Source organism: Onychostruthus taczanowskii, unplaced genomic scaffold (assembly GCF_017590055.1).
Source record: "Onychostruthus taczanowskii isolate IOZ18803 unplaced genomic scaffold, ASM1759005v1 scaffold88, whole genome shotgun sequence".
Lineage (NCBI taxonomy): Eukaryota > Metazoa > Chordata > Aves > Passeriformes > Passeridae > Onychostruthus > Onychostruthus taczanowskii.
In genome coordinates, this window is record NW_024506773.1 from 2,718,597 (window position 1) to 2,738,209 (window position 19,613).

Genomic DNA, 19,613 nt, shown 5'->3' on the forward strand with positions numbered 1-19,613 from the left:
TATTACACATGGCTTCAGTTGCCAGAGGTACTAGTGGCTGTGAATTAAAGTTCAGTATCTTGGTCAGTCAACATTGCGTTCAGAAAGCAGCCGATTTTATATAAGGTTCCCCTGGAAAGTGCTTTATCAGTGTTTGGCTCTGTAATGAGAGGCTACTCATCATATCACCTACATTCAAAGGTGCTCTGACTCCTCTCCTGCTCATGGTCAAGGAAGAATGGCACTTACAGTATTCTCTGAATTCCAGGGAAACATCATCATTTCTACAGGAAGATTAGTTATAAGAATGGCATTTCTTCACTAAGGCTAAAAGAACACCTTCCAGAAAAGTAGCATAACAATCCGACATTTGTGGCTTGTTAAATTCACAACATTGAAGAAAATGACCTTAGTAATCATTGCAATATTATCCATTAAAGTCTGGTAGCAAATAGTTTTTCTTTTTAAGACACATCAGGTAATAATTTGTTATGGTGATTTATCCTGACCAGGTTTTAAAAAAGGAACAAACACCAAGTGTGTGGTTGCTCCAAAAAAATCCTTTTTCCATTCTTCCCTCCTTCTTTTCCTCTTCCACTGAGAGCAGACCAAAGACGCCTGACCAGCCCTACCATTACATTATAACCAGGTAACACAGAAATTAATCAATTAATTTATTATTAATAGGAGCAAAATGTAAAAGCGGAACAAATTGAAGATGTACTACTGAGCACACTGTGTCCTGCTGGTGTCTCCAAAAGACCCTTGTGATAAAAATGTACAGATTCCTTAGCTCTGAATAGTCAAATATGCTAGACTGCAGTTTCAAAAGGATGAAATATTTTCTGTCTTCTATGTTCTTCTAGCATTTTTTTTCTTCTGCTTTCTGCACTGCTGGATTTTAGCATCCATGAGTCAAGTGATTCTTCTAGCATCAGTATGTTTTTTCTTCTGATCTCTGCCAAAAGGCCCCTGGTTAGACTTTCTGCATTTCGATGTGCTGGTGGTGGTAGTGGTGGTAACAGTGATGTCTGGGCTGACACCTTCCATTTAGTTTATAAACAGAATTCTTCTGCTGCCTTTTTTTGAAAAACCACACTGCCAGAACAGCTGCAACCAGTAACAAGCAGAGAAGAATCACTATTACTGCTATGATAGCGCCTTTACTGGACTTGGGACAATCCTCTCCTTCACATGGCTCAGAAGTGGGGACGGGCTTTTCTCCAAGGCCCTGGGTGAGATTTTCTTGCTCAGCTAATTCCTGGGACGCTGTGTCAGTAATGATTTCTGGAGCCGGTGCAGTGGTTGCTACTTGTTCTGGGTAGGTGGTTGTGTCTCCTGGTTCTATGTATGGAGTGTGATCGGAGGGGCTGGTGGTCACAGAGGTTTCTGACATGGATGTTTTTGAGCTGCTGATGTCAAACAGGATCATTGTAGTGGGCTCCTGAGTCACAGTTTCCAGAGATGTAGCTGGATGTTCCCACACCGCATCACCATAACCCCTGCTGACACTGAAGTTCTCCAGACCACTCACTGATGTAAGTGGCACCGCTGTCTCTTCAGCCCCTTCATCATCTACCACTGTTGTTGCTGCCACAATCTGTGTCTGACCTTCCTCTGGAGCTGGGCTGCCATTTCCCAGTTTTCTTACCTCCACGTGATTTGGCTGGTCAGTTGTGAGGATGATGTCATCTTCTGTTCCCATCGAACCATCAACTTTATCACCCTCTTCATCATCCTCTACCACCTCTTGTGTTACTGGATATCCATCTAACCACGACTCGTCAGTGATGGCAACTGCATCCATCGCTGTCTTTGTATCGTTAGTTGTGAGAATGGGTCCAATGGGGAAATCCTCACTGTCATAAAACATTTTTGTACCAGGTTCCTCATAGACTGTCTTCACACCAATGTGGTTATCACCTTCAGAAAACTGTGCTTTAGTGGAATCGTCTGTCTCTTTCTCTGGTTCAGGCTCACTGAAAGTTTCTGAGGGAAACCAAAACAAGTTTTTTTGGCTGAGGAGAGACACGGGGGACTCAGTTGGTGCCTTGCTTCCTTTTTCAGAAATGTCTGTGTGCTGAGTAACCCCATTGGTACTTCCAGTTCTTCCTTCCTCTGAAGTTTTACTGAAGGAAAGCTGTATTTGCTCCTGCTCAATTTCCTCTCTGCCATTGCCATGGTCATTCTCGGCAACAGGTATTGATCTGTCATCGGGAAAGTTATCTTCATAGTCAATGTGTGCCTCGGTTTCATCTAGAAAAATTTTAAAAAACCCGCATAAGCCAACATTTCATTCTCTGTCAAAGCACTGAGCTAATTTATTACAAGAATCCAAGAAGAAAGGTGCAATACAAAGTGTCTTCTAGGCAGTATTTTTCATTCTGTGTAACTGTTTATTTGAAAAGAGCATGGTCCTTGAGCTGATACTCAATTTCAAGTTTGTTTTTTTTAAATCACAATAGGTGTCAATGCTAACTGCTAGTGTTTTACCTTTCCAGATTTAAAAATGAATATAAATAACTCACTGTCTGCAGTTAGAGGACTTCTTTTGCTTATTGTTTTCTCTAACCTTTTCTTTCCCTAGTATGACTCTTTGCAAGATTTGAGGAAAAAATTTGATCCTATTCAAGCAAGAAATGTGCATGGAGAGAAAGATATAGCAAAAAATGAATAACTTATTAACTGGTAATTTAAAAAAAATACCCCAGACAAAACTAGACGTTTTAGAGCGACTTCATCCCTTTTGAGCCAGATGATTTTAAAGAATTATGTTCAGTACCTTATGCTCAAGATATCAAGGCACGTTCTTATCAGTTTTTATCAGTATACTGCTTTTCTTCAAGCACCTTGGTGTTACAGTGGTACAATGCCTGGGGCCAGAGCAGTATTTCTTATTCCATAAGAGCTCTTCAGAGCTGACTGAGGCAGACTCCACCACCAAGGCTGACACTGCATTCTGCTTGTTTTCATCTGAAGAAAGCAAGATGCACCCTGCAAGGCTAGAAAACTCTGTCTCAAACACTTGAAGCCTAACTCCTAGTTAACATGATAATCTTATCTGTCAGTAATCAACTCTCAGGCTTCCAATTTTAAGGAATTAAATATTGCCATGGAGAAAAGAGAAAAAAAAATAACACAGAACAAAATTGGTAAAAAACCCTGAGTGCAGCAGAGGGGTAGATTCATTACAAAACTTGAGTTTGATTTAGAAATGCTCAACAGACCTACCACTGATAGCAAAGTAGACTTGACTCAAAACAAAAAGCTAAATGGTCTTGAATTTGAATGGAATAGTGCATTGTACTTGATCTTTCTTCCACTATTCTAAAGCCTTAGCTCAGTGAAAAATTTTCCAAACTAGACAGGGCGGTTGATTTTCAGTTCACACAAGTTTTATTCCATAGAAAGTTGATGTAATTTCTGAGATTTATGCTGGCATTAAAAGTCATAAAAAATAGTGCCTTGGGATATGGAAAATAAACTGAATCATGGTGAGAATTTTTCTTTTTAAGAGGGTGTTTAGTCTTTTATGAAGACAGTGAAGCAATAGACCTGGCATGACATGGGAAACAAGAAATTAATAAGATAACCTGTTTTACAGATCACTGCATTTGTAAACCCTTATCTTTTTTGCCTTTTTACAGTCAACCAATTTTGAATTACATTTTCATCTGGGGCCCACCTCAATTTCCGCTTGAGTCACATTCTCCTTGGAGACTGCTTCCCAGACTTCTGGCAGAGCCATATTTGGTCTACTCTTAAGAAAGATTAGAAATATTGTCAAACCAGTCTGACCAAAACCACTTAGCAGTGATACAGCTCACACCAGCTCACTTTTTGCCAGAACAGCTGAAGCCAGGTGCCAAAACAGAATGAGCATTAGCAAAAGGTATTTTCCTTGGAACAGCATCTGGGTCTACCAGAAACCAAAGCAGTTATGCTAAGGAAACCCAAATGTGTGTCCCAAATAGCCTGCAGAGAGTTAATGCCTCTGTGAAAGCTATCATGCTGGAAAGCTGGATGTTCTTAGCAGGTCCCATCCTCTCACAGGAAGTGCCAATAACAGACCTCTCTTCTTTGTGGTCCCAGTGTTGTCATCTGCTTGTGTAATCCTCTAGATTATCCCCATGCTCTCCAAAGCAAGAAAAAACTTCTGCCTCGTTCGAGGATGATTTAACAGTCAGGGGAATAAAACTCTTAGAGTGGAAATCTTCCTGGGAGGACTCTCACTTTTCTAATACTATTTCCAACAGTATTTCAGACTTTTGCAAATGTATGGAGGATAACTCTGAATTCCAAGGCACTTTAGCAACATATTCATGAAGTTCTGCATGGCACTCTCCATCACAACGCAGCACTTCTACTAACTGTCAGTCATTAGCCTCGCTTTGTCCTTTCTTTTGCTTTCACTTTAGAATTTTTCTGCCTGTCTGGCACTCTCTTTGCATGAAAATGATGCCTCAAACTATTTTATCCTCTGATCATCCAGACTCCTGCCAGAAACTTATATCTGGCATGCCTGCTTCACTAAAGTTCAACATGTCTGAGGAGAGCCCATAGGTGTCTGTGGCATGTACATGAATGGAACATCACAATGTGAGAAGTTACTGTTTACCAACCATTATGATCATGGTTCTATTTTTTTAATTGAATCATCACAACAGTCTGTCTTCACCTCTGTGTCTCTTGTAACCTCTATTTTTGCCACTCATTCACTTTCCACACTACGGTGATACAGCTGAGGTTCAAACAGTAATTTTTATGTTATGGTGAGCAGGCACACACATCTGCAAACAAAAATTACTTCCACATGCTTGTGTTGTTTCCCCCAGACCTATTTTTTAGTTAGCAGTATAAATGGGCAGCTAGTATTCATCTCATGGACTAGTACCTTATGTGTGAGTGGATCATTGGTGAATGCTTAACAACTGTAGTAACAAGCTTTTTAGAGATTTTGAAGATCTTTCCCTTCAGTATTTCTCATGCCATGTGGTTTCAGCCCTCTAGGAGAAGGTCCTATGGAGGCACATCAGGAAAAAGCAAGAAAATGCAAGCCCCCAGTCTATCAGAACATATTAAAGGTCTGTTGAGCCATCAATCGAGTCTCCATCAAACATGCTGCTTTTGGGCATGATCCTGCCTGTAGAGAAATGAATTGGTGTTTTCTTAATGCAGAACTGGGGGAAGAAAAAGCCCATTGTAGTCTAAAGAGATCCTGAGATTGGACCTCATTAGGCACTGCTCGTCACCACATAAGGGAGTCTTGTTCCCTCTCACAATCAGATTGTGGCCCAAGTTGTAAAGCTGCTCGAAGATCTTTTCATATTCAATCTCCCCTATTTGTAGAGTTTATAGCAGAGACTACAACATAACTAATGTTAGCTTATGGGATGCCAAAATGAAAGCAACTATTGAGCTCTCTAACCATCAAAGGAAATACAGACGCCCTTACTCTGGAGCTTTGATTTATACGATCCTGGATTGACTTACCCAGTAATAATACTCTATTCCTTCTTTCTGGGCCTCAGACCTTCAAATGGGACTTGGACTCAGTATTTGGTGACTCTGTGTTACCGTGAAAATCTTTTAAGTCCACCATGATTTTCTGGGGTTAGATTGCACAATTCCTGCACTTCTTTTTGCTCACCTCCTCAGCACTTTCCTGAAATTTCCAGTTCCCTGAATTTTAGTGTTGGTACTGAAGAGCAACAACCAAACTAGATTCAGCTCCACCTCTTATCCAAGAAGTTGTAACCATTATTTATACATATTTTTAAAACTGCTAGCAATTGATTTTAAAGTGATTGCATCTTTCTTTGTACCTAAGCAGGTCTGGTTTTACAAAGAGCCAGCCCTGAAATTAATTTATCCAAGATCAAGATCTTTCTATATTTGGTCATTGTTACATCTTCTGGCAGACTCAAGGATCAGTGAGTTTTAATTCACTGTCTGAGGGATTACTGAGTCTGAAATGAACACATTACAGCAAGAGATACTGAAATGATACACTACCAAAGATGTGAAGCTCAGTTAAAAGGTAAAATCCTTTTAATTATGAATTAATCCTTCTTAGGAAGCCTCCAGTCCTATAGAACTTTCATCTCCTTCAGTTTTTGTTCCTAATGTAAAACAGTAACCAAACATAGAGACAGGCAAAAACAAAGAGCCTGGTCTTCCATACTCTAGGATCAGTTTAATTTTTCTTCTAGATAGCATATTGGCATCCAAGCTCTATTTTGAGTGCTGCTATTTTGGGCAACCATAAAACACAGTGCATATTTTATGGGTGTATTTTTGGAGTACAGGAAATTGAAACCTGATTCTATATAGACCATCATTATAAATATTTGTACTGTATAAAAACATCTTTAGCCTTAGATTCTCAAAGTAGCTACAGCAAACATTAACAAGACAACATCTGTCTTTAAGGATGGGAAAGAAAAGAGCATGTTGGCTGATTTGCTTAAGTCATATTTGTGAACTACAGCATCTCAAAGAATTATCCATTTAGTTTGGATCAGGCACACAAATTTCTCCGTAGCCGACCACAGTATGCTAGACAGAAATTGTGCCTTTTGTCTTTTACAATAGCTATAAGAAAGAAGATATTTTTTTATTCCAGCAGGAAGCCTGCTAATATGAATAAATAACCCATCAAAATTTTTCAACTTATTCCATTTGGCAGAATCCATTCATGCCAGATCAATACTTTACATTAATCTAATACAACCCCTCAGTGACAGGCCTGAAAAGGGAACCAAAATTTGTCATAACAATTGACCACGGACATATTTACTGCTGATTATATTTGTTGCTGATTATATTTGTCTGTCAACTCTCCCTTTGCACACACAGAATGAACAAAAAAAAAAAAAAAAAAAAGCATTCTCAAATCAGATCAAAAGCCAGAGACATTTTGTTTGATTCCCCACATTAAAAATAAAAAACTAAAAAGAAATGGTGCTAACTAATTGTGCTTACAGAATGTGCACACATGAATGTGAACCAATATAATTCTTGAAAACTTCAGTAGTAATGTTTGAAGTAATGAGAATTGTTGAGCCAGGCAACAAGCCTGGTAGCTGCAGATTAAGAGGTCAAAGTCAGCCAAGTCCTCCTTACACTGACATATGAAGGGTGGTCCTCACCTTGGAACACATCCAGGTGTTGTCATTGGAAAGATTCCTTAGATGTGTAGAAGATATGGACTCTACTGCCACAAGCATATAGCTGGAAAAACCCAAATAATCCGGGGAAAAGATAGATACATGACATTTTTCTGAGCCAGTTTTAGGGCAGAGATGGAACATGATTTCCCAGCTATCTCATCTGCCCTCTCTTTGAGGGAGCAAACCCTAGAGAATGCAGCCTAATGCAGGCCAGCCCTGACCCCTGCCACGGAAGTGTTGGTATTGATGCTTCTAATATTGAGATCATGGTTTATTTTGGGAAAAAAACCCCAAATGTCATTTAGTAATTGTCAGTTTAGTCTCTGTGCTTACAGGACAGCCACAGCATGGAACATATGCATCTGCTTTCAGACCTTACTACAATGTCTTTCTGGATATATTTTGTGAAGCAAATGCACTCTCTCCACAGAAATAAAAAAAAAATAAATGGCAAAATCCATGTATTTCCCTGTTCTCTCCTTAAGGTTGCTTTGTTGGGCTAAATATCCCTGTGCTTTCAACTAGAACACAATGCCTTTTCATGACAAGGAATTACAGGAAACAGAGTCACGTTTTTTTCTTTAAAAGCATATTAATTAAAAATTACTGTCTATTACCTGGTGTGCACAATGTACATTGCAGCCATTTGTAATGTACTGCTTTCCTAATTTCCATCATACTTTACTGTATCCAGAATCCACTTGAATTTCCATCTTACTTTACTGCATCTGAAATCCACTTAATATAAGTCCAAAATTATTTTGTTCAGTTATGCCCATAGCCAGGTTTTGCCATGTATTTTGCATTATGTGCCTATTTGATTATATAAGTATTTTTTAAATTTTAATTTTCAAATCTACTGACTGTATGGCTGTACATTTATATCCCAAGTGCACTTATATTCCAGGTGCCAGAATGCACTGTATCTCTTCTTACTGGATCAAAACAGAGAGGAAAGATCACAAAGAGACTTCAAAGAACATTTAACTGCTATATTTAGATACTTCTATGATGATAGTTCTGTGACTCCATATTTGCTCTGCGTGAGCAACTGGGAATGTAAAGCCAGTCTGATGCTTTTCCACAAACAAGAAAAACATGCAATTATTGCTTTCAGTCTGATATTCTGCCTGGACAGCTGGGTATTATAATGGGACAATTACCAAGTAGAACAATGGTACTCAAGGTGCAACATCCACAAATCCCAGCAAGCTTTATGAAATTGGATAAATGTCATCACTCTTCCACAGAGGAGGTGGAGTAAGCAGCAAAGAGCAGTGCAGTGACTTGTCCCTAGGCTCAGAGACACTGCAAGGTGTAGGAACAGGCCTTGTAGCTCTCAATGCTCTGACCAGGGTTTTGTCCCTGTGGCCCCCTTTTGTTGGAGTAAGAGCATCGGGACCATTTTACATTTCCCAGTTGCTCACCCAGCGCACATGCAGAGCAAGGGCACTGTATCATCTTACCAGGCTCTAAACATAGCGCTTAAATGTTCACTGAAGTGGCTGCACAAACATCTTTCCATTGATGTCAGCCAGTTTGGACAGAAGTGCTCCAGTCTGCCAACTGGAATATAAATTCTCCCATCATTAAGTCCCGTCATTAACCTTCATGATAGGGAAGGTGCTCTCTTGCCTCAAAGCACTTAAAAATCAGTCTGTGTGCTGACTTCTGGAGTACTTAATAATTGTTCTCCTCTCTCCTATGACCTCAAAATATCAGTCAACTCTAAATCATGTTCCTTTTAACTAAATTATATTTTTTTGTTTTTCTTTTTCACTGGATTCTTACTTTTTAAAAAATAGTGAAACCTAGTATCACATATTTTAATCATTCTGTAAAGTCTTCTTTCTTAAAGAATTATGATCAGGAGGATTAAATAGATAATTATTACTTGAACAATTATTGTGTTTTCTGTCCCATGTCCTTAAAGCATTTGAAAAACAGTAATCAGAGGAAGCCACCCAGCATGAAGTCAACATTTAAATAATTTAAAAAATTATAATCCACAATATCACATCTGCTGCCAAGTTTCAGTGTTGATGTTTGTGATTTTACAGCCATGTTTTCCTATTTTTTTAAAAAATATTTTCCTCTCCCCTGCAACTGTGTGAAAGGCTTGGGCAAAACAGGAGAAATAGACTATTTATCCAGAGAAAACAGTGAAACACAGACAACTTAAATGGCCTGATTCTTTCCCTACCTTATTTTGGTGGAATACAGCCTTATGTCTGTGTGTGATGAAGACAGCATTTCCACTAACCTCAGTAAAGGAAAAAGAATTATCAATTTGGTGCAGATTATAGGAGGTTCAGTCCCATTGGGTAATTTGAAGATGTCCCTGCTTATTGTAGGGGGGTTGGATAAGATGACCTTAAAAGTTCTTTCCAACCCAAACTGTTCTATGATCCGATGCAGATACTTGTTTTTCTCCTTTTTCCCTCCACGTTGTTCCTCTATGCTCTACTCTGTTTTGCATAATCATCTGAACTGCTGTTTGTAAAACAGTTTTAGAAGCTGAAGGAGTTCAGAAAAATGCTGGTGCTTTCATTCTTTGGTTTTTTGTGTATCTATACCAGTTGGATGGGTTTGAGAATCTGGTTCCCTGGCGCACAGACATGACCTATTTCTGCTAAGAACAAGTTTGACCTTTTCTCATTATTATCCACTGCCTGATGGTATATTCACAAAAATAAACTCCTTGCAAGCCTCCAGACATTAAGGAATATATAGGTTCTGAAATGGATATACTAACTCCAGCCCATACAGATAGCTCAGATACCCAACAGCTGCTCATTCCTTTGCTTAAAATTTATCTGTTTTACCAGAAACCCTACTTTAAACATGCCTTCTTGAAAAAAATACTAAAGTTTTCTGATTACCATTCTTAAATACTGGGGAAAATGGTGGGTTTATGCACTGAGCAAAGTAACATGAGAAAGCAGAATTCAGGTTGCATCCACATCTGAACTCATGGTACTGTTTAGCCTATGTTTAAACAAGAGGAAAGTTAAAAGACTGCTGTAGAATTTAACTAACACATAAAGGTGGTTTTTATTGAGGGTTTAAATTAAGGAAATGTCATTTTACAATTTGCTTGGGGGTTTTGTGGTTTGGGTTTTTTTTTTTTTTTGAAAAATCTTTTCTTGAGTCAAGTCAAGAAAGTAAGAAAATCCACTCCATTTTTTTAATGGAGTAAAAATCTGGTCAACTGCTCTTGTGTTTGCAGACAAAAATCCTGAAGGCATGGTGCAAGATAAAAATTGTTTGGCTATTTATTGGGGCAAATTTTAAAAAATCATAGAGTTTTTTTGTCTGAGCTGACCTTTGACACAGGCCTGGACCTGGCCGTACCACTCCCCGCAGCTGTCGCAGAGCAGCGTGAACGCCGTCTCCTTGTTGCCCATGACGTAGCCCGGGGCACAGACGTACAGCAGCTCGTCCCCCATTTCAAAGCCAGTGTGGCCGTGCAGGATGGTGTGGGGGAAGGACGGCGGGTCCCCACAGGGCTTGTCTGGGAGGAAAAAAGAGATGACATTGTAAGACTTCACAATAGTGTTTTAGTACAATGCTAAGAGCAGTGCTAGGAGTTTTCCTGAGGATAAACTTATGCACGCCCACAGAAACTGTATATCTCATCTGTTTCATGCTCTTTCACGATTATTTCCAGCTGTAATTGCCCATTACAGTTGGAAAGTATAAATTGGGCTATAACTGTGATGCCACTGCAGTGATGTTATTGACGTCTGACAGTCATGCATCTAGAAGGGCTTTGTTTCAAACAAGGCAGGATGCCAGATCACAGTTGTCTTCCCTGCCTGATTCTACAAAAGCTAACAAGAGCTTGGGCAGGTAGGGGCTGGAATCCAACAACTTGGACACAGTCATTTTTCTTAACTCCAGAAATGCTTGTGGAATTTTTTAAGACTGGCACTTTGATCTCTTCTACACTGTAGGGAGCCAGCAGAGGCTGAGCAATGGCCCAGTCCACACACACAGAAAGAAGAGGTCCAGGTGAACACCAGTCAATTTTCAGACTATCTCTAATCTTCTAATCTTTCTCAAATCAGGCGTGTCCCCAGATATTCAAATCTCTGTTTTCAGGGTAAAGACACCCTAAAATAAATGGTGACTTGGGCTCATCAGCTTAAAAATACCTGGGGTAACATATCTCTGCTGTCTACAAGAATCTGAAGAGCTAAATTTGCAGCAGGATATAAAACTCAAAAAGATGTCTGATAGTATTTTTGCTGACAGCATTAGAAACCAGGAAGAAAAGTTATTATGAACGAGATCAAAACTGTTTTTTGTTGCATTAAAGAAGTGTGGAGAGGAGGAAGGCTGCCAGCTGCCAGCTGCCACCACCAGTGTAAACTGAATTTTAACTCTCTTTTTCAGATTTGAATGATCTTAGCCATTGTTAACAAGGTAGATCAATATTTTCTAGAGAACTTTTGAGCATTGTGGATTCTCTTTCCTCAAACACTTTCCTCTCTGAAAAGAGCTCTTCACAAGGTTTGCTGTGTCCCTTTTCCTCTATGTGTTTTACAGTCCTTTTTGAAATAGGTGTCTCTTGGTTACAGAAAAACAAAACAAATAAAAAAAATAGAATGGAAGATGGATTTTACCAAGAAACCCAAGGGCAAAGAATGCAGTGTTGGTACAAATTATCACTTCTATACTCTTTCTCAAATCTGTGAATTTTTTCCAGTGGTTCTAGAACCCTTATTGACTGTGTTAGAAAAAAACAGCTGTTTCTCTTGCCAAAGTAACTGAAGATCCAAAACCTTCTTTTGTCCAGATAGAGAACAACCAAAATTAAAAGGCTCACGAGTTCTGGTAATTGTACTGGATAAGGGAAACACGGGGCTAGGTCTATGTTCTAGTATGGATCTCTCCTGTTGAAATAATTAGCTTTGGTACAAAAACTTGATTGCTTAGCTGGTAAAGCAAAGATGATGTCTCTTGAAAAGACTTGTTTGGAAGCTGAAAAGACTCCAAGACTATGTTTCTAGGCATGCAGAAGGAGAAACATCTTCAAAGAGCACCCTTGCTATTTTGCTAGAGTCTACTTGTAGGTCATCATCACCACAAGGTCTTGCAAGCAACAGTTTCATTAACACCAGTTCATGTCCAGGTTTTTCAATGGGCAAGAGGCTTGACAGAAAAGCCTTTTCACTCTCACCTCTGCAAAAACTCAGGCTTTCCTGCTTTTGCCCAGGGACATTCTGCAAAACACTTGTGAGTCTCAGGCTGCAGCTTTTCCCATCATCTACCCACTTCTGACCCAGGCATAGGTAAACACATGCTTATTTAGAAATATGATGTATTTATTTTGCCAGTCATTTACCTTGTAGTGAAATGAAAATCCTATGATAAACATCCACACTCTGTGAAAGTTCCTTTGGATCAGGCTTTTGGAAATCGTCTGATAGACCTGACTAACCACTTCTCAACCGGGTATGCTGAAAAATATCTGCCACTAATGTAAGGGACATGCTACTGAAGTCAAACTTTGAAGCCTGTTCTCTGTACTGTACACACACAGATATATATATATATATATATATATACTGTCTAACACCTTCAGAAGTTAGTGGGAGTTATGCACACACACACTGACAGAAAAAACAAGCTTTTGAGGCTACACAAAGCTCAGTTTATATAGAATCTTATGGAGGTTTGACATCCGAGGAAGTGAGGAGCAGTTAGCAGCTAACGCTTTTCCTGTGAACTGGCCGGATAAATGGAGATTGATGTGGATGAAAGGTAAAAAAAAATATTTTATCGCCTCATAGGAAGGCTACAGAGCCTTGCATTTCTTGTACTTTATTTATGTAGCTACTTCCATCCATACAAATGGGAGCTGTGTATCTGTTCTGTGGGAAGTATTGATCCCAAGGCTGTATGGAACAATTATACATCAGAGAGTATTCTTATCTACAAAGCCTTGCTTCTTAATCCTGTTGCCAGAAGAAGCAGAAGAGCAACACATTAGTTGACTATGGCAAACGCATTCAGAAAGCACATTATAACCTTCCAGGAAAGAAGAAAACTGAAGGGATCTTTACAGTAAAATTTGACAACAGACTTGGTAACAGAATTATGAACCCCTGAAAGAGAGATCTGGCTGATGCATGAGCAAAAAGAAAAGCAGAGATTTTAAAGATGTACATTGACTGACACTGTATGGGGAACTCTTGACCCTCTCACATGAGACTTTGTAAGGTCATGCCTTTGTTGCAGAATGACAGCATGGATACTGTCATACTGAGTGACAGCATGGACAAGCGTAAGTGAAAGCTGATACACTGCAAAGACAAACTCCAGTTCCTATATCCATTTTGTTGATGTCCTCTCCTGCAACAAATGTACGGGAATTTTCCAGGTTACAGCATCTTATGCCTCCTCGTCCTGCTGCAGTCTCAGTTGCTATGACAATTCCTGCTCACCCTTTTGCCAAACCTGCTCTTTCTGGCACATGTACAGAAGTGACACTGGCACAGCAACTCATCAAACTGAGCCACTTCTGGGGACAGGCTTCATGTTTTTGTGTGCAGCCTTTGTACCAGGAGCTGGAGGAGCATGGGCTTATTTGGAACAACAGTCTGTGCTCAGTGCTGGCATTCAGGCCATTTTCTTGCTGGAAGAGAGGAGGCAGATCTGGGCCATGGAGCGTGACAGAGGGTGTGTTGGCAGCAGCTTGTCATGTGGAGGAACAGTAGTGCTCTTTGTTAAGGTGACCACAGGGGCTGCCTGCAGTGGTGCTCTTGGGTAGATGAGGGCTGGGCTTCTCCATCCATCTGGAGCACTGATTTTTCCCTCATCTATCCTCCCATAAACCTGCATATTTTCTTGCTTCTGGCTGAAAAATTAGCCCAACTCATGGTTCCCAGTAAAAAAGCTGGATCTTCTTGATACTGAAGAGCCATCCAGCAGAACATCAAGCAGGTCCCATGTTCTGCCTGCTTATGTCCAAGATCATATCTTAAACCTGAACACTTGGAATTGGTTTCTGGACATCATGACCCTTCCAGTATTTTCTACATGTTGGCACTGAGGTCAAACACATAACAGGCCTCCATATGTTGATAACTGACCTCCAGTAAGAGAGGGTGGATTGAGTTTCAGATCAAGTCAGCATAGCATAGATATAAGGAAATTTGTTAAAGTTCACAGGACATCCTCATGTCAGCAGTAATTTGGCACAGATTGTGTCCTGGAGTGAAAGTCACCACTACAGTCAAGAAAGATCTCAATATGCACTTGCAGAAATCAGAACAGAGTCAACATCTGGTAAATGCATGGGAATAAGTGGCACAGCAAATATATATATGGGTGTTGAGCACAGATATGTTAGGGCTAGTGACAGCTGTGGTTACAGACATCTTAGAGACTCAGTAACTATTTTTTACATGGGACTAAAGAGATCTCCTGTTAATTGAGTTAGCACATTCAGTCCTGATTGGCTTTTAGGAAAAATATCTCCTCAGAATAGTAACTTTAACCACAGAACACATGTGGAAAGGATTTTGTGACAGGTGATTTCTGCAAAGAGTTGGCACATGTCACTTTAAGAACACAGCAATTCTCGTCCCCAGTCCAGATTACACCAGAAGCATCTCCTTTATTTGAACTATAAGCATCCCACTAGTCTGTAAAGATTTTTTTTGAGATGTCTTGATAAAACACTGTCTACAGAAAGGATAGCCTAAGACCAATGCAAAAAATCAACATGAAGGAAATGCAGACTTCAGCTTCCACACCACCTGAATTTACTGAATTTACTGAAATCTGATTATCTACAATTGCTGCTTTATCTGTGCACCACACTCTGAAAGCTGACATGAGACATCCACTTTGAAATAAAATATCTCCTATTCCAACCATCCAGTTCAGTGATGTTTTTCCAGAGAGGCCACTGGAATTTTTAGGATGTCATCTTGTCATTAAGAAATTAGAAAATGCAACTCTTAATGGCCAGACCTGTGAATGAGATGAGTGAGAATGTTTATTTTGCTTCTTGATTGCAGAGACCCTAAAGTAGATGGAATTTTTCTGTTTGGATAGAAGTACTGAGTATGAAGAACCAAAACTCAATTATAGCCAATGTGAATGTTGCCTGTAAGCTAGCAATGCTAGGATGCCAACGCCTCTCACATCAGACAAGGCCTGTGGGACTTTATTAGTGTAATTTACATCACCAGAGAAGTGGGAATTAACTGTCAGCTCTATGCAAAGCCATGAAAAATAAAGCTGTAGCACTAAAAAAATTTCTATCTACAACAAAGCATGACAAATACAAAGAAGTAGTTCAAATATTACAAAAAGCAAACTGCATTTTGATTGCTCTTGTAAAGCACACTCAGTAAATTTGCTGTAAAGAATACACTGACTTCTTTTTTTCTTATTGCTTAAAAAGGCTAACTAAAATATGTACATAAGCCATCAAGATTTGATGGATATATGGAGCCAGCAGTCATGTTTAAAAAAGTTTGATTTGCATTTATGCTGTACTCTACTACAAGTTGCTGCCTGTTTAGTTTTCCTGTGGTGGCAGCAAATCAAAGCCTTATGGAACAGATCTTATTTGTTGCCTGTAAATAACAGTGGGTCACTGAAAGAAAGAACCAGTCAAACCTGGGGGTTATTAACAAAGAGATCTTTCCTTTGCTGCAATAAAAAATAAGAAAGAAAATCAAGAGGATTATATATATATATATATATATATATATACATATATATATGGAATTGAATAGTATGGGCTATTACAAAAAAATAAGGCAGGAAAAATTCCAGCTTTCTGGTTTTCTTGCTTTACCTACTTTATACTTTTAAGGTATTTTCTTATGAACTCTGATAGAGATACACACTCTGTGTGCCAGACCTAACTTATGTGTGATACTGCATTTTCAGAACTGGCAGAATCTAATGTACTTTTAGATATTTTTGGCACTGAGGGCCTAAAAGGGAAGTGTTCTGAACTCAGCAGATCCTGAGCTGGTACAGAGTTGTCTTGCTGACTTTAATGGCTGCATAAAACATGTGTTTATGAGAAGCTGAGAAGACACATTTCTCTATACTGTGAAAACTGCAGCTATACTCAGAGCATTCATAAAACATTACAGCTACATCATTCCTTGTCAAACAGAACCCTTAGAATCAATTCCCCATAAAAGACAACTCTCAACAATTGCTGTGATTCTTCTGCGTGTACAGATCAAAATTAATTTCAGAAACAAACCAAAAAACTGTCTCTCTCTTCAGGACTTCTGTTTGTGAAAGCCTGATGCTGTAAGCACACCCAGAGCTCTTGCTAGCATCTGACTTCTGCCCTGGTGTAGTGGCGTGCTGAGATGTGTGCTTAAGGAATTTGACTCCACTCATTTGCATGGTAAAGGTTAATTGAGTGAAGAATAGTTATAAATCAAGGGACAAGAAGTCAATTTGGTTTGTAGTAGAACTTTCATGGTGTTTCGAGATGCATTCTGCACAGTCCTAGGAACTGAAGGTAGAGTTGCAAGGAATTACTAATGTCAGCTTGGTTTCTGAAGGAGAGGTTGATGTGACTGTTCCCTCTGTCTGTTTTCAACCTACCAGTCTGTCTGAGCCTTTGGCTCTTCTCAGCCAAGTCTGACAAAGAAGGAAAGCTGCTGTCTGCTCATTATTATCTGGATGGACATAAAAGAAATGAAAGGGCTGGAATAAATTAATATAGTTCTCAGTGTAAGAAACCTGGAATTTATCACATTCAGCAGGACAAAACAACTTGCCTTTTGCACTTAACTATAAAGTATTACTAAATAATAATTGCAAATGTATAGATTAAAAGTGATGTCCACTTTTCTAAGACTAAAAAAATATTCATGAGGTTTTAAGAAGAAACAACTTATTAATCCAAACTTAGATGTGTAGTTATTAGCCACATGTACATAAGATCAGAACAGATATGCTGTGTGTGAGGTTGTGGTGCAGGGTTTACTCTTGCTGTTTCTTACTGGATATTTGCTAAAACTGGAAGTGGCATCCCTGAGGATGTTCTTTCATCAGTCAACAGCTCTGGGCTGGATTGTGTGTTACTGTTGTAATGTTAAGGCCGTTTCCTTTTCGGACTTTGCTCTTCTCATACCAGCTAAAAACCAGGCTCTGCCACACAAATTCACTTATGTCTTTCTGTTCAAACATCAGCTCTGCATCCCAATTTTTTTCCCAGGGAACATTAGAGTCATCCGGAAATGTTTCTGTGTGTAAGGGCTACTTGAGAGCATTGGGATGATTATCTCTTTCTGTCATCAGAAAATTCCCTGCCTTGTATAAAACAAATTCTTCATAATTTGTGCCTTCTTTACAAAAGATCTGAATTCCCCAGAGTTTAAAGCATGCAGTTTCTGAGTCCCATGTAGTACTCTTTTCCAGCATAGCCTTGTCTGATTGCATTCTTGCCTGCCCCTTTACCGTGAGCAGTAGCCAAACCCAAAAGGTAAACACAACTCCTTTTCCAAGATGCAGCATCTCGAGTGGAGAGAAGGTGGGGACACACAGGGGAGCACAAGGGCACAATGGAACAATAGTGGCCAGAGCAATGATTTCAGCATCTCACAGCTGTCCCAACCCACTGCAAGGTTTTTCTCGAGGCGGGGGGATGATGACAAAAGAGATTTGAAGGAAGACAATGAGAGAGTTTTGCAGATGTTTACAGGGAACTGGTCCTATGTGTGAGGAGCAGCATGGAGAAAGCACAAAGGTGCTTGTGTGACCACATTAGCAACTGGGTGACAGAGTTGGCATCGCTCACAGCAGCACGGAGCCTGGAGTTGATATGACAAGGGTTACTTGAGAGGATGGTCAAACTCTGCTAAAATCATTCTTTCTAAAAAGAACAATTTGGTATACATCAAATCAAAATGCATCACCTCTGCAACATTTCACTTCAACCATGTCTTCAACCCCACTCCTGCTGTTCACTGCTGTGAACTTACTGTTTCTCAGTGAATGCCATCAGCTTACCCTCACTTTTCTTGGAAATCAGATACAAAAACTCACTGTGGATATCAACAATCTGTTCCAGGCGTTCCCAAATTTCTTTACACAATCCTGCCTATCAGTAACAATTTACTTTTTGCCTCCAGAATTCATCTTTGTTTGTGGGTTCTGGAACTTAAATATTGAAAAATTTAAGAACTAATCTACATTGGAAATAATTTGGTTTTCAGAACCATCTGGGATATATCAGCATCCCTAGCAGCCTTGTCTAACTTGTTAAAAAAAAATCACGAAAACCAAATAAAATTTAAACTAAAATGGAGGCAATGAAGTTATTTGCATACGAATGTTGCATACTGACAGGTGTACAACAGGGTGTTGTGTTGCAGCTGGAAACCAGCTTGCTGAGTTACAGTCAGCTACAGTGCTGAGTAAGGGACATGCTTCAGCCATCTCCATTAGATTGGTGCCAGATATATTCCTTTCCATAAAGTATGTTCTGTGAGCACCAAAATGGGTTCTGTCAGATCAGTAGTGCTGTTTGAACTCACTAAACTGCAGCAAAGACAAAAGACAATACAATTTATTTGCTGCAACCAATGTCTGTGCAGCAGTTGGCTCTTGTAGTGGGCGATTACTACAAAGATTTATCCTTTGACATTCCCCCTTTCTCTCTCAGCAGCAGAAAAATTGAAGGCAAAACTTTTAATGTTGCAAGACAGTGATGACTCTGTGTTATTTCAGAAGTATATCAGTGCTGACCTTCATCCTTTACACAAAAAGCATCATATTGGTCATTCACAAAGGGATCGGTTTCAATTTTAACATCAATGGCTTTCACGCTCTGCTGTTTGCTGCCCGTCTTTCTGCATATAATTGTCCTAAAATAAAGAAGAAGAAGAAAACAATAATCAGAAATCTTCTGGAGTTGTACATGCAGGTGAAATTTGGAGATTTTTTTATCAGAGTAGTCAGACTTTAGCCTTAGCTGTTTCAGCATTGGCATGTAAAGTAGTAATGTAGGAAGATCTATGCAGAAAAGCCAAGGGAGAAATGGAAGTAATTAGAAAAATGTTGCTGTAGATCAGTTCAAGGCATAGGGAGCAATAAAGGATATTTATCTTATTATGTTCTGTAATACCTCTATATATCAGACCTATACCCAGAGTAATTAAGTCAATATTTTGCTCTCACAGTTCAGCAAATGGCACCTGGATAGAAATGAATACGAAACTCAAGACTTGATCTGAAATTTTATAAATAATTAGTATTTACATTAAAGAGCCATTAAGGCTATATATTTAACTGCTCAAAAGCTACCACGGGCAAACTTAGAAAATTCAGCTTGGGTTCTTGGAAGAAAAACAGCTTTTCCTTTTTTTTTTTTTTAATAGCAATTTCACACTTTTGAGTAAACTCCATTTCTTCTGGTTTGGTACTCAGCAGTACCTAATCCGTCCTGTTGACCTGCTAGACTTA

The 19,613-nt window shown here is 39.3% G+C and overlaps 1 protein-coding gene across 1 annotated transcript in view; it reads right to left on the reverse strand.

Moving 5' to 3' along the window:
* Window positions 1–955: 955 nt before the first annotated feature.
* The window catches only part of SUSD5 (sushi domain containing 5), a 38,118-nt gene continuing 19,460 nt past the window's right edge, over window positions 956–19,613 (reverse strand). Inside the window, exons 3-5 of the mRNA XM_041425233.1 lie at window positions 18,897–19,015; window positions 10,477–10,665; window positions 956–2,235 (exon numbers count right to left, since the gene is read on the reverse strand). Coding sequence (XP_041281167.1) covers window positions 956–2,235; window positions 10,477–10,665; window positions 18,897–19,015 — 1,588 coding nt within the window. The remainder of the gene's footprint in view (window positions 2,236–10,476; window positions 10,666–18,896; window positions 19,016–19,613) is intronic.